Raw genomic sequence first — 16,296 nt, forward strand, 5'->3', positions numbered from 1 at the left:
CCTCATAAAAGTGGGTCCAAAAGAGATTTTTAAAATGTGACTTATACCACAATTAATATACTGAGAAAGAAATGGGAAAAATACAGGGAGAGAGCAGGAGTACGAGAGGAAGAACAGCTAGGCATCCACTCTCTGCCACCCTGTGTAGTAAGAGTGAGACTCTTGTGTCAGGACAATGAGAACACGTTTCTGCACGATGTGATTTTGCATCTTAATGAAAATATTTCTGGTCAATGCCTCTTTGCCTGACACTTGGTTTGGGGAGAAAACAAATTAAGGCTATGAACTTGGAGATGGGCATATATTGAAACCAACAGTAATCAGTGACATAAAATAAAGACAGGGTAACAAAGGGCTATATTAATGCTTTCATGACCTTAAATTAACGTGGAGTCTTGTGTTAGCCTGAGAATCTTGTGAACCACTAATAAACCTTCTGCCAATATGATAGCAGTGCGAAAAAGAATTTAAAGAAAAAACAAGAAAGTATATTACTAAACATTAAAATGCATACACTATTGAGAGCAAACGGCTGGAGCAGAGATCACAGATGAGACACCGAAGAAAGCACAGGTCCTGTCCTCAGAAAGCTTATGTCAGGAAAATTCTGAGACTGTAAAACCAACAGCAAATTTCTAAGGAATTCAATCACCTATTTCTGGTCCTAGCAACTAATCAATGTTATCATATGCATAGCACTGACTAGCTGTTAACTGTTAATTTTTCTAGATGCAGGGCCAGCAATACCTCTGTTTAAACATCATAGTGAAGTGCCCCAAGTAATGCTCCTTTACAAGTTGCTGGAAACACTACAAGGCTGGTGAGAAATACATTTCGCCCCACCGGAACACTCTAAAACCTGCATAAGCCATCAATGGGAATTGAGGAGGATATTTCAGTTGACTATCCACCTTTAGAAACGAATGGCTCTTTAAGTATTAAAATGAGGGTTTAATGTACGTTATAACTAATAGTACTTGAGATGAAAGTAAATGACCCACTACCCCCCTCCCAGGTACCAAGAGGGGTCAGATTTCCCATTTATCAGCAAGTCTTCAGGGTAGGCAGCATCTCAATCTCACATTCTCTTCTGCGGCTGCTTCATGGATGGCTGAGGGGAACACTTCAAAAATGAACCAGCTAAACAAACTTCCCAGCAGCACTTGACAGAGCTACACCTATTCTTCCCATTTCCAAAGCAGTGGAGAATTAATTACCAGTTCTATGGATCTATTGTAAGTATAATAGACTAAAGAGCTATCACAGACACATTTATTGTAAAAGCACAATCCCAAGAGTGTCTACTGGAGGGCCAAAACGATTAACACAAATGCTTTGTCAGATCAAAGACAAAACCTGCACCGCCCAATTGAGGAATGAATTAGAACAGTGGGTTATCTTTCAAATTAACCAGGGCAGTTAGTGAGGAAAATTTCATGAAAGTGTAATTCTTAGCCTTTGTGAATCCACACAGCAGGCATTCTGCCAGCTGACAAGATGATGAAATTTTCATGCTTAAAAAAAGCCCTCTTCATTTCCCAATTTAGATTAGCTAGTGTTTCTCTCCCCTTTTGTGCGTGCGTGCGTGCGTGTGTGTGTGTGTGTGTGTGTGTGTCTATTTGCTCTTCTGAAGCAGAATTTAAGGGGAGGGGAAACACATATCAATTTTTCACTGTAAGATTGAGTCTTTTAAAAACATCCTTAAAAGCTGAGAGATATAGTCTTTAAACTGCCTTTTTATGATTTTCAAAGAAATACCAGTTCGATTTTAACTTTGTATAGAGGAACCAATTAGGACCGGGGCATGAAATCAACTTTGAATTAGAGCTTTCTGTGCTGCCTCAAAGTCTTCCAATGCTTCATCAAATCTCGAGATAAAGCATTAGAGTTGTTTTCCTCCTAAGGAAATTAATATATTACTTGAAATATCCTTGCTTGGTGCTTCTTGTATTTCTATGTATACAGAAATTTAAATGTTCTATGAAACAAGAATCCGAAGGATACAATCATTGCTGTACGGTGAGAGAAAAAAGCATTTCCCCTGCTATTAAAGGAGCCAATATTAAAACACTACGATACAGACTGATTCTCAGATATATAAAAATTTTAATGTTTGCTGTATCACATTTATTCAGTCAGCACTATTTATTCACCACAGAATATAACAGAAGATGTGGTGTATTTTTTTAAGAGTGATTAAGAAGTATACTTTGCTACCCTAAACTTTGGCCCTTTTGTTCTTGACAGCCAGATTTCTTGGTGATCTAGAACTGTGTTCCTTGGCAGGTTACAGTGTCTGGTCAAGTACCTTATACTCCTCCACTGTCTTACAAAAGCTCCTTCCTTATGGAGATGCCTCCTTTCTCAATGGAGGTTGTTCTTGCCTGCAGTGATTCTAAAACTAAAATGAAAAAAATATGGAGACTCTTGTTCTCAGTCCACTAACAACTTTATGTCTAGTGGGGAGCATTTTTTAACTTGCAGAATAGGAGGGAACCCTTTTGCTCATTAGCTTCAGAGAACAGTCACTTTGATCTCAGTGCTCAGTACCAACATGCTTATCTCCAGTACACTTGGTGTACTGATCTCCAGCTGGATTGCCACTGCTATGGTACATCACACTGAACTAACTGTAATCAGGATCACTTGAGGCACGACAGCAAAAGAAACTCAACACCATATCCCTCTACTGGCAAAGTTCACTTAAGTCTGGGGTCAGGAAGAAAGAGAACACGCTACCAATAAACTGTAACTTGGAGGTGCATGAGCTTTCTGTATAAAAGCTCTGATCTTGAGAATATCTGAAACATTTGTTCATCATGGGGCCATGAAAGAACGAATAATGGATTTCTTTCTCTTCTAGACAATCACATATGCCTAAGGACAGAAAGTAGAGAAACAAGTTCTTAATTTTGAGGACAATCATATCTTTCTTCAAGTGTAGGAATGACATTTGGGTATTTTAATTAGAAATTCCTTAGGAAAGTCAATCAAGTGGGCAGTTAACACAGGAAAACTAACTTGCTGCTAGTGAGATGGTCGGTAGACAATTAAAACAAATGCTATAGAAACCCTGGGTTAAACGTCTGGATGCGTAAAACTAGGTTATTTAGCTTGAAAGATATACAACCACGACCACCACACCACACACACACAGTTAGAAATCAATCTTTCAGTTAGGGCATATTTCTAACTATTCAGAAGATCATTTTTCTGCCTATTCTCAACTTAGTCAAAACAGATTGCCCGCTCTTAGAGAAGGAAATAGATGAGCTTCTTCTGGTATTAACATTTCCATGGTGAAGATTTTGATAGACTAAACACAGAGAGAAAACTCAGAATTCTTCCCAAGAGTCAAGAATCATGCTCTGCTCAATGAGGTCTGTAAACGAGCTGAATAGTTTTGATTTGGACTCTTCATGCTAAATAAAGGCCTAACATTTCACGTGCTGAACATTTCATCTACTGCGGAATGTGAACCCACAGATAACCTTTATTCCCATCCAACTGTTCATTAAGTACAGCACCAGATTATTCACTAAAATGTTTCAGATTTCCCAAAATGTAGCCATAATTATTATTTTAAAAATATCTTCAGACAAACCTACTTGGTTCTTTTTTCTTGACGAATACAAATTATTCTACTCCAAAATCACAAGACTAGAACTCTATGCTTTTACTCTTCATCCTAATGATCTAATACTTGATTTTCATTTAATGAGTTCGATTTTAAAGAGCATAATGCTACGTTATATGTTAACTAACATATAGGTAGAAATTATAGGATGATATTGATCAAAGTCAAGAGTCTTACCTAATAGAACCAGAGCATTTTTTGGGAAATGCCTTGCCAGCATAACCTCTTTACCTACGTTACAGTGAACTTTCAAGTAAAAGAAATTTTGTTTAGATGACAAATGACATAATGAAACACTAAGAAAAATCAAGTGGGAAATGTGGTGTTTTTTTCTTTTAATTTTAACTTTTGAAGAGAAGAAAACTAATTCATATGAAATGTGTTAAAAACCAAAACAAATACTTTGAAAGGAGCCTTCTTTCTAATGCAGACAGCTCACTCACTGTTCTGGAACTTTTCCTATATATTTATAAAAATTAGACATTCTTCTTTAAAATGCCAGACAAAAGCACTGAAATTTAAAAGCTGTTTATTCTGATTTCTTTGGAAAACTAAGCTATGAAATGGTTTAGATGACCACATAAACACAAAGTGTTAGCTAGTTGGCAGTTTATTAAAATCACCACGTGGGAAGGGACAGTTAGGGAGTTTGGGATTGACATGTACGCACTGCTGTATTTAAAATGGATAAACAATAAGGACCTACTGTATAGCACAGGGTACCCTGCTCAATTATGTAACAACCTAAATGGGAAAAAAATCTGAAAAAGAATAGATATATGTATAACTGAATCACTTTGCTGTACCCCTGAAACTATCACAACATTGTTAATCAACTATACTCCAATATAAAATAAAAAGTTTTAAAAAAGTAAAACAGAAATAAAATCACCACACATGAGTTTACGGCTCTAGTTGCCAAAGATAGGTAATATTGATTTTTCCTCCTCTGATCGAAAATCTGAGTGACCATTTAACTTCATTTTATTTAGGCAGCAATAAACTACAATACTTCCTGATTATATTCTCATTTTTCCTTAAAAGCAAAAACTTCATTACTAAAAATACTGCTCATTAATGAGATGAAATGCCCAACAGAAAAATCAAATCATTTTCCTCCGTCTTTTCAAAATTTTAGTTTCATACAAAAACCGTATCATTTTATTTTAAAACAAGTACCAAACCTTAGTAAGTTGCATATGTAAGACACTCATCACGGATACTTACTTCGTAGTATTTTTTAATGCATCGTCTAATGTCCATGATCAATTTGTTGCTCAGCTGTACCATAAAGGTCAGAGGCGAAGCCTTACAATCGATGTTACTGCAACGATACAAGCTGGGCTCCATATCGGTTCCCTACAGAAGTCAAGACAGACAAGTACACAAAAGGTTATAAAAGGTTTCTTGTGCTTAAAAACTTACATGCTGTCCTGGTGTACAATATTTTAAATTCATTTTATTGGTAAGCTTTTTTTTTTAACATCTTTATTGGAGTATAATTGCTTTACAATGGTGTGTTAGTTTCTGCTGTATAACAAAGTGAATCAGCTGTACATATACATATATCCCCATATCTCCTCCCTCTTGCGTCTTATTGGTAAGTTTTTAACCTTATTTTCTCAACCACTTTCCTCCCAAAGATCCCCTCAGTTACCACATACCTTCTACTCTTGCCACCATCATAATGGAGTACAAAGCCCAAGGGAAAACCTTGAAATTACTTTTTTTACATTCAATACACGACAGACTACGGATAAAATAGTTTCCCCTCTGAAAATACCAGTGAAGTCGCATTATTGGAAATAAACATCCTTCCTAGAGATACTGATCAAGAATTTAAATTTGCACTTAATTCATTCCAAGGCAAAGCAAGAGCGTTAATGACAACAGTTTGCTCCATATATATCGCCAACTTAATTTTAAGAATAAAGCCTAAAACTTAAGCGTTGCACCACAAAGTGATCACTTATTGTTAGCTTAGCAAATCTAAAATTTCTGTAACCACTGCCCCCCAACAAATGAAATGTATTTGGGAGAGGGGAGAGAGGAGGAGTAAAAATTTGAAAAAATGAACTATTAGTAGTTGGAGAAAACGTTTTGTTTTGTTTTAAACAAAGACAAAGCAAATGTAATATTCAGGGAAACTGTTGGGGTTTCTGGAGCATTTGTTTTCCTTCTTGATACTTAAACATCTTGGTTTCCTGCTCCAATCTGGTACATAACCCTACCCCGCCACACGAAGCAATTCCAGGTGGAAGAGATTTTAGAGCTTGACATCGGGCTCTTCCACAGTTAGCCCATCTGCAAGTCGTCAAGCCTCCATGCAATTAACTATCTTATTTACAGCTGTAATGAAGCAAAACTCAAGGATTTAGCAAGTATTGCTGATCTGTGTCTGCCTCTTCCTTGCACTTGCTTCCAAAGACTGCTTTGTTTTGATTCAAAAAAATGCAAAACATCTGCTGTTTGTCCAAATTAACTTAAAATAATTACTTTTAATTTAGATAAAGGACGTATTTTCTTTCAGTTTCAAGGTTTTACGTGGTTCTGCTGCCTACTCATTTGCCAATGGCTAGTACATGTATAACACTGCAGTGGAATCAAGTAGATTGGCTAAGTTTCAAGTTCTGATCCAAGGTCAATGATACATTTTTTGGCAGTACTTCTTTAGAGAAATGTCTCCCTGTGACTTTTTTAATGCCTGATATGCAAAGACAGCAAAGATAATCACAGTACCTTTGTCAAAAAGGAGGCAAGTGGGATGTGTAAAGATAAACAAAAACTTTCCAAAAACACTTAGTTCCCCATTAACTTGATTTAAGATAAAGGAAAATATTGCTCTAAGCCTTAATAAATTGGGCTGGGAGTGGAGAAATACAGGTTGCTAATTAAGGAATTACAATAAAAATGCTTTAAGATAATTCAGAGCTTTTAAGAGATTCCATTTAAAAAACCAAGGCCAAGCATTCTAGGAAACCAAAAACAATACTCAAGCATACTCTATTAAGAGGTTTCAAGCAGAAATAAGTAAGCTGTGAAGGCAGAATTCATATGATGCTAAAATTCTTTAAACACATAAAAACCTGTGTTTTCTTTTTCCTTTTTATATACATAGTAGAGAGAAAATGGACTTTATACTAGTTCACTCACAAAACAAACAAACAAGAGAAACAAAAGCAACTAACCGAACCATCGAAGACGCTATCATAAATATTCTCAGTTCCACATATAGGGCATGGACATTTGAACCTTTCACAGTCCCTGTATTTCTCTTCATCCGTGAGCTGTGCTGGGCCACCAAGGAGAGCATCATTCTCTTCATCTTTGTGATAATGATGAACTCTAAATTGGGTGGCGTCAAGTCCTATTAATGTTAAAGAAAAAATAAATTCAGAAAGGTACAATTATTTAAATTCCCTTCTCCAAAAATACTCCAAAGAAGAGAAATCAGAAAAGAATTATTTCAAATTCATGCACATACTACACAACCATTTGAACTCAAGATAGAGGCTCATATCACCAAGACAAATGACTTCCTTTTTTAAGGAGATTATAAACAAAACAAGTAAACTGCACCGAAACAATGCAGAGACATTCCACTGGACATTTGCGTTTGGAAGCAACTACTGCTATAGGATGGTTTTACTATTTTCTTAAAGTTACAATGAAAATCTCAAAAAAATGTGCACTGTTAAAATCTCCTAAAATCAAAGTATCACCATTAAAACTGAAAATAGAGAATAAAAATCCCATTATGGAAAACAAGTTCACTGCTATTACAACTCCTTCAAGCGCAGACACCACTGCTAACCCTGATTTCAATGCAGTGGTCGATTCCATCTTGGCTCAGTAGTTAACAGCATGTAGGTTGCAATCTAATTCAGTGGTTAAAATTCAGTAGCAGCATCTGAGTCAAAACTCAACATTTTTTTTTTTGGTGTTCTGAATTCAGAAATTTAAAATATGTGCAAAAACAATGAATCTACAAACTCTATAGGCCAAAATGTCCCCGACAGTACTGAAGCCAAATATACCTTCTATATTTCAATCAAAACAACACAAGAAATCAATCGATGCATAGTTTACACTATCTTGTTTCCCCGAACTATTTGAGAAAAGAAACGATTATAAGGCCAACCAATTTAACTTGCCTTTGACCAAAGCACATATGTCAAAATGTACTATTTGGATTTACACTTAAAGATATTCCACACTGTATCTTATAACATTTTCTTGAAAGCATTCCTTAGCAATCCCAAAGAATTCTAGGCTTCTGAGTAATCTAAAGAAAGCTATCATTTGTTTTAGTATAAAGGTAAATAAGTAATAAAAACAGTCACTGAGCAAAAAAGTTCAAATACCAAAAACATCTAAAAATTACTGTAACTCTATCAACAGCTTGCATAGTTAGATAATCTAACAGATGTATTCAGAACTCAGTGACAAGATCCTAAATCCCATCTGGTCAATTGTCAAATGACATCTCTTTAATTATAAAAGACTTAGGGCTGACTGACACAGTGGGAAGGTGCTGAACAAAGAATGAAAAGACTGAGACTTTAAGTCTTGGTTTTCTCACCTGCAAGATGGAGCTACTACCACCACCATGCACTTCTGGAGTTTAAATCGGATGTTAGGGACAAATCATTTTCAGTGGTGCCTATCACTGGTAAGCACCCAATAAATGCCACGTGAATGAAAAAATAAACATCATTTAATCCACCATTTAATATTCATTCAAAATTACAAATCTGGAAAAATATATGAAACTCACGTTCGTGTTGCACAGCAAGTTAATAGCTGCTCTTTGTAGTAATTAATCAAAGTGAGTATTTCCCAACATGATAGTGTATAATAAAAACAAAGACTACACATTCAAAACAAATTGAAAAACTGTTCTTGGTTACTGTAACATAGGTCACTTGGCCCCAAGACTCACTATACATTTTTATTTTACAAGTTACCTATAGCTTAAGAGCAACAGCAAGTTAGTGAAGTGTGGGGGAACATACACCCTCTCATTTAAAGACAAGGAGGGGCAGAGGAGTAAGAGAGACCATGCCCACGCCTGTGAATGGTGCCATTTCTTCTCTGTAGTGAAGGGCAACTGCTGCAAATTCCTGAACCACTAGCTGTGAATCCAACTGTATTCACATAATGTCTTGCTTTATTCACGATTATGAGAAAGTAGCTCCACCTTTTCTCTGACGGTATAATTATTCATCAATTTCCCAGGCCAATACTACTCAAAAAGTAAGGAAACAGAAAAATAATAAGTGTTTTCTGAAAGACAAGCTTCTTTCACAACCTAAATATCAAGGAACAAAACAAAGCTGGCTTTGCACATAGACAAAACTGGCTGGGCTCTAACAAGGAAGCGATGAAATCTCTTTCTAGGCCTCCCCACCAGCCATGCCCACTGAGCGCACCTGAGGCTTGGGGAGGCCTGCCTGCTGAGCACACAACTGGACATGGGCTGCCTTGCTGCTTACGGAGAAAAGCCCAGCAAGTGACCAAGAGTTATGAAAAATTACCAGGCCTTATGAAATGCCTACTTTAAATGTCCATTTCCACAATCCTTATCTGCCCACGGCAGCAACGAAAACAAATGGCCTACCTAATTACTTCAGATTTATTCGCAAGCTGATTTTCTTTCAAGAGAAGGGACTTCACCTCAGCACTCTTGGCCATAAGTCAGTGGTAAATTTTTTAAATATAAAGGGAGAAGACGGTGTAATTACCCTAAAATATTAGGTATATAACGATCCTTGTACAAGAAGTTACTTGGATACAAAAATATCACAAAAAAGTGATTTCCTTGGAAGGACAATTATAAGTTCAACAGAAAAATCACGGAGGGCTAAGTTAAATCTTTTTAAGAAAACATATAATTAGTCATGTAAAAAGTATGGATCATTGCTGCTGGAATCCTTTTTTAAGGTCAAAATCCATGCTTAAACCGCAAACTTATTCAACATATAAATTAATTTTTCCAAATCCGCACAAAATTGGCGATAAGCAGCTTATTTTGAAGTTTCAGGAAACTTAAAAAAGTTTTACTGCTTAAACCATAACTCGTTAAGGCTGGAGCGAAACAACAGGGAAAAAGTATCTGGTGCTGCCACCTAGAGGTAGATTCTGAATTTTAAAATGTACAAAACAGCTGCTACACAGAACTCCATTCGTAGTTACTGTCCCTCCAAAATGAAGCACTCTTGTCAGAAGTGACATTAAAGCAAAATCTTCATAATCACAGTTTCCATACATGCATATACAGGGCATAATCAATATTAAACTGCACACCATACAGTAAGTAATCACAGTAGTCTTTGAGTGAGCAAGAGATACAAAACTGAATTCCAAGTTCCTCATCTCTTCTAATGAGAGCTTTCTCTGAACAACTGGCTTAAAGAAACAAACTTTATGCCCCAGCTGAAAAGAGATCTTCCACTTCTACTGGACTAGCTTTTGACAGATGACTTCAATCATTTGGTCCAGCACAGAGTAAAAGGAGGAGCAGCCTCCTTGGTCTTGGCACCAGTTACGTGGGGGAAGAGCAGGAGTGGAAATGATGTGTGCTTTAATTCAACCCTGTGGCTTGTCGTGACCCAGCCGCACCGTTTTGCTTGGGCTGCAGTGGGGGAGTGGGGGAGGGCAACAACGACGAGACGGGACAGAGGGGCAGCGGAACAAAATTAAAATACTGTCATTTATAATTAGAAAACTTACAGGATCTCACATTATTTTGGCGACAGGATCAAAGCTCTCATGTTTCAAGAAGTATTTATAGAAAGTAACAGCACAGGCACTGGAGGGGATGAGTTCAGCAGTGCCGTGTTATACTTAAGATCGCCACATTCTTACCACACATTTAGCACAGAATTATTTTTTTTACAATTTTCTAACAATTGTAAACTATCTGTTTTTAGAATGTTCACTTGCCTCCATTTCCAGGGAGTATTTAAAATACTCCAAACTCAAAGCATTAGGTTTAGACTAAGGCTGATGCGTCTGACTAAATAATCTTCTTCCTCCAAAACACAAGGTCTCTATTAGTGCAACTGCAAATAACTACAGTAAAGTCAATTACATGTGTTCATACAACTGGGGAAGAGGGAAAAATCCATATGAATGAAACTCCAAATGAGTAGAGTAACTGGTATTCCCAAGCAGTTGTCTGTAATATGAATCACTCAAACTACAAGGGAAGCTAATTAATGAAGTCTTACTGTGAATATTTTTTTCTAAAAATTTCTTCTAGCAAATGAATCCTTTCCACGAATCCAAGCTTTCATATAGCTGGACTTCTTAGAGAACAATATACAAACTGAAAACTTGGTAGGATTAAAGAAAAGATATTTAATGAATTTTTAAAAGGTGACTGCTACATCCATAAAAAGCCTCATATACGAAAGTTCATAGCAGCTTTATTCATAATAACCATAAATTGGAAACAATCTGATGTCCATCAACAGGAGGATGAATAAACAAACTGGTATAATCTACCATGGAATACTACTCTGCAATGAAAAAGACAGAATACTGACACGCAACAAGATGGATGAATCTCAAAAATACGCTAAGTGAAAGAAGCTGAACACAAAAAGTATATAACAGAGGAGATTATTTATATAAAATTCTAGCATAGGCAAAACTAAACTATGGTTCTAGAAATCAGATGAGTGGCTGCTTTTGTGAGGGGGAGGGTATGGACTGGGGAGAGTGCAATGGAACTCTCTAGGCAATGGAAATATTGTTTTGATAAACTGTTTGCATAATACTCTTAACGCTGTATGTTTCATGGTACATAAATTATACTTGAAAACAAAAACATTCCAAATAGAAGATGTTTGTGATATATACTAAAAACATTCCAAATAGAAGATGTTTGTGATATATATTTCCAAAGAACTCATTCAGAATATAAAATGCCTGCAAATCAATAAGAAAAAGACAACAGGAAAGCAGAAAAAGACTTGGACAGCTCACAAAAGAAGATATTCAAATGGCCAATAAGCATAAGAACAGGTGCTCAACTTTATTAGTCAACAAAGAAACACAAATTAAAACCACAACATTATGCCATCACATAAAATGGAGGAGAGAGGAAACACCAAGTATTGGTAAGAATGTCGAGCACTCAGACACTGCTAGTAGCGGGTCTAAATTAGTAGGACCACTTTGGAAAGTTGGTAATATCTACTAAAGCTGAACATACATGTTCCCTATGACCTAGCAGTTCTCCCTCTAAGTATATACCCAACAGAAATATATACAATTGTTCAACAAAAGACGTGCAAGAATGCCCAAAGCAGCACTATTCATAACCACCCGGAGTGGAAAGAACCCATAAGTAGGTAAGTCACACCGTGTAGTATATTCATACTAGACAGAAATGAAGTACGACCACATGGACCCATCTCACAAACATATTGAACGAAAGTAGCCAGACATAAAGAGTAAAGACATAATTTACACAGCATCGAAATATAAGAACACTTCATCTATGATGTAAGAAGTCATGATAGTAATTTTCTGGTGGGGCATGGAGGGTAATTTCTAGAAGGAAATACGAGGGAGCTTCTGAGAATGTAGTAATATATTGTTTCTTGAGCTCAGGACTGACTACACTGGTATGTGTTTACTTTAGCAAAATTCCTCAAGCTGTTCAGTTAGGCTTTTGCATACTTTTCTGTATGTATGTTATACAAGAAATTCACACTGATTTCTCATACCACATACAAAAATAAATTCAAAATGGATGAAAGACTTAAATGTAATAAGACCTGAAACCATAGAACTCCCGGAAAAAACATAAGTACATTCTTTGACATTGGTCTTAGCAATATTTTTCTGGATACGTCTTCTCAGGCAAGGGAAACAAAAGCAAAAATAAACAAACAGGACCACATCAAACTAAAAAGCATTTGCACAGGGAAAGAAACTATCAACAAAATGAAAAGGCAGCCCACTTAAATGGGAGAAGATATCTGCAAATAACATATCCGACAAGGAGTTAATATCCAAAATATACAAAGAACTCATACAACTCAATACCAAAAAAACAAACAACCTGATTAGAAAAATTGGCAGAGAACGTGAATAGACATTTCTCCAAAGAAGACCAACAGATGGCCAACAGGCACATGAAAAGATGCTCAACTTCACTAATCATCAGGGAAATGCAAATCAAAACCACAGTGAGCTATTGCCTCACACCTGTCAGAATGGCTATCATCAAGAAGACAACAAGTAACAAGTGTTATCAAGGATGTAGAGTAAAGGGAACCCCTGTGCACTGTTGGTGGGATTCTACGTTTTTACAACCACTATAGAAAACAGTATTGAGGTTCCTCAAAAAATTAAAAATAGAACTGCCATACAATCCATACAGTTTCGCTTCTGGGTGTTTACCAGGAGAAAAACAAAACACTAACTCAAAAAGATTCATGTACTGCAATGTTCACTGCAGCATTATTTCCAATAGCCAAGATATAGAAGCGACCTAAGGGCCCATCAATAGATGAATGGATAAAGATGATGTGGTGTACACACACACACACACACACACACACGAATATTACTTAGCCATAAAAAATTGAAAGCTTGCCATTTTCGACATGGATGGATCTAGAGTGTATTATGCCAAGTGAAATAAGTCAGAGAAAGAAGAATACCACATGATCTCACTATATGTGGAATCTAAAAGCCAAAACAAAAGGAAAACAGAGTCACAGATACAGAGAGCAAATGGGCGACTGCCAAAAGGGAGAGGGAGTCAGGTGGGAGGGGATAGGCAAAGGGGATTAAGAGGTAGAAAGCTCCAGTTATATAATAAATAAATCATGGGGATGTAATATACAGCATAACGAATATGGTCAATAATATTGTAATAACTTTGTATGGGGACAGAGGGTTATTAGACTTACTGTGGTGATCATCTCATAATGTTTGCAAATGTCAAATCACTACACAGTACACCTAGAACTAACATAATATTGTACATCAACTATATTTCATTTAAAGAAAAAGAAAATTCACACTGAAGAAGGTAGGAAAAGTAAGTAGTAAGTATCTCTCATGATATTATCTCTGAGTTTGTTTCAAAATGTGTTAGATTGCAACCAGACATTATGTACCTCCTCACAGATGTACACACCATTACCTAGGAAGTCGGATTAGCAAAAACTAAAATAAACTGGACTGAAATATGGGCAGCTCTTTAGATCTAACTACCATTTTACAGGAAATAGATGGGACAGAGGGATGTGTTAAAGGATACCACCAGTAGGATGCAACTGGCAAACTCCAGAATAAGGGACATTCCGCATGACAAAAATCACCAGTTTCCTTAAATAAATTGGAAGGATCAAAAAAAAAAAGAAAAAATAGAGAAGATTAACTATCATATGGACTCTGACTGGATTCCAATTCAAAGGAGGCGCTTCTTTTTAAAAGAAAAATGCATTCACAGTACGATTGGGGAAATACGTTTACTGGTTATGTGATGAAGTGAAGGAATTGTGGAGATTTTTTCCTAGTGATAATATCGTAGTTATGCTGAAAAGGGGGAAACCTTGTCTTTTAGAAATGCAAAATGAAATATTTAAAGATAAAATGATATGTTGTCTCGAATTCACTTCAAAATCATCAGAGGAGGAGAAGAAGAGGAGTAACATTGGCCACAGTTGCAGATGGCTGAAGCTGGGTGATGAGCATCTAGGGGTTTCTTACACAGTTTTCTCTACTACTGTACATGTTTGGAATTTTCCATAACAAAAAAGTTTAAAATACTGCAGGATCTAATTTAATGATAAACAACTGACTATACAAGTGGCAAACAACTGAAGTTGCCTTCCACCACCAACAAACCTCTCCATAAGATAAATGGAAATTTTCTGAGTATTTTAAAAGAAGTAATATCCAAACCTTTGGGTTAAATAAACTCTCAAGAGTCTTATTGTCCTGCAAAAGATAACTCCCAAAATCTTGATGAAAAGAAAAAATTCTTTTCTTTTTTTTTTGGACAGCACTCTCATAACCGCATGTGATTATTTGTAATGCCCTTGATGACAGCCCTGAACGTGAATTTTAACTTAATGAAACCTGTACCTCTGAACAGGAAAAAAACCTTATTTTTAGACCTGAGAAAACACAGTAACTTTATGCTGAAAAAATACTTGGAAAATAAAATAACACAAATAAAACAGACCAAGACTGCTTCTCTTACACAAAGGCCTCTCCTCTCCAGCTATGTTGGTAGATTAAAAAAGAAAAAAACGTTTTTTTCCCTTCTGATTTTGTAAAAACTGTCTTATTTTTAGGATTAAGAGTATTTATATTTTTTCACCGAGGAGGAACCTAATATTCACCACCTTTACTCGTTTCTGTCTTATTCATATGTATACATTTAACATAGTTTAAGTATTTGTGCACAATGCTGTATTCAGCTTTTCATTTGTTACGTCTTAGCCATTCTTCTATAGGCTACACAATCTTGACGTCATTTTAGTATGCTTAATATGATGATCTTAAAAATTTTGATCTATACTTAATAATACAATATTGTATACTTGAAAGTTCCTGCGAGTAGATCTTAAACATTCTTACCACGCTTCCCCTGCCCCAAAAGAGTTAACTACGTGAGGTGATGGATGTGTTAATTATCTCGATCTTGGTAATCATTCTACAATATAAACGTGCATCAAATCACCACGTTGTACACTTTAAAAGCATACAATTAGGGAATTCCCTGGTGGTCCAGTGGTTAGGACTCAGCACTTCCACTGCTGGGGCCCCGGGTTCCATCCCTGGTCGGGGAACTAAGATCCCAAAAGCCGCACAGCGTGGCATGCATGCGTGCGTACATACATACATACATACGTACATAGAATTATATTTGCTAATTATTCCTCGTTAAATTAAAAAAAAATTGATCTAACTTAAATAATTTGAGAAATCCCCATTTTCCTTTGGAAACTCCAAGCTTTACAAAGTCAGAGTTCGAAATCACTACACAAAGCAATTATTCTAAACATGCTCTGGTGTGGCTCCAAGTTCTTAGAGGTGTGCCTGAGTCAAATGAGCAGCACTACCTCGGGCCCTCAGCACAGGGAGCCAGTGACATAGAAACAAGCACCGTGTGCTCGCCTTATAGGGACTGTGGTGCAAGGCAGTGTAATGGATGCCCTTCATGAGGCTCTCCGTGAATTCCCTTGCGTGTCCTGAAGCGCAGCTGGGATGGCCTGGGCTACCCCTGGAAGTCAAAGCCCTGCTTATCACTGGGCTGGAAGGACAAGTGGGAGGTGGGGACAGGCAGCCACTCCCGACTCCACATTGGCCTCTGCAAGGCACATGCCCACAATGCCTCAAACGCCTCCATTTTTATAAACTCTTCCCAGGTGGCCCCAGCTAGAAGTGGTCTGCTTCCCCCAAACACTGAAACTCCTTTATTCTACCTCTTTGGGGACATGTACTTGTGCTGTCCACTAGACTTCCCCACAACAGGGAAATCGACTCAACAGGCCGGGCTGTGATGTGAGTAAAGGAGCCACGGCTGACTCAACTTCGTATCCCTCACAGCACCCATTACACTGCTGAGCACGGCAGGTCATCAACATTCCTCTGTTCCATGGATGCATAAGTAGGTCGGGACT

The 16,296-nt window shown here is 36.9% G+C and overlaps 1 protein-coding gene across 4 annotated transcripts in view; it reads right to left on the reverse strand.

Moving 5' to 3' along the window:
• The window catches only part of POLA1 (DNA polymerase alpha 1, catalytic subunit), a 308,813-nt gene that overhangs the window by 142,637 nt on the left and 149,880 nt on the right, over positions 1–16,296 (reverse strand). For all 4 annotated transcript variants that reach the window (XM_089904662.1, XM_089904660.1, XM_022560503.3 and 1 more), the window contains exons 33-34: positions 6,826–7,004; positions 4,865–4,996 (exon numbers count right to left, since the gene is read on the reverse strand). In XM_089904662.1, coding sequence (XP_089760788.1) covers positions 4,865–4,996; positions 6,826–7,004 — 311 coding nt within the window. The remainder of the gene's footprint in view (positions 1–4,864; positions 4,997–6,825; positions 7,005–16,296) is intronic.

Source organism: Delphinapterus leucas, chromosome X (assembly GCF_059928025.1).
Source record: "Delphinapterus leucas isolate spDelLeu-1000000601 "Yukka" chromosome X, BTC_Dleu_Yukka2, whole genome shotgun sequence".
NCBI classification, from domain to species: Eukaryota; Metazoa; Chordata; class Mammalia; order Artiodactyla; family Monodontidae; genus Delphinapterus; species Delphinapterus leucas.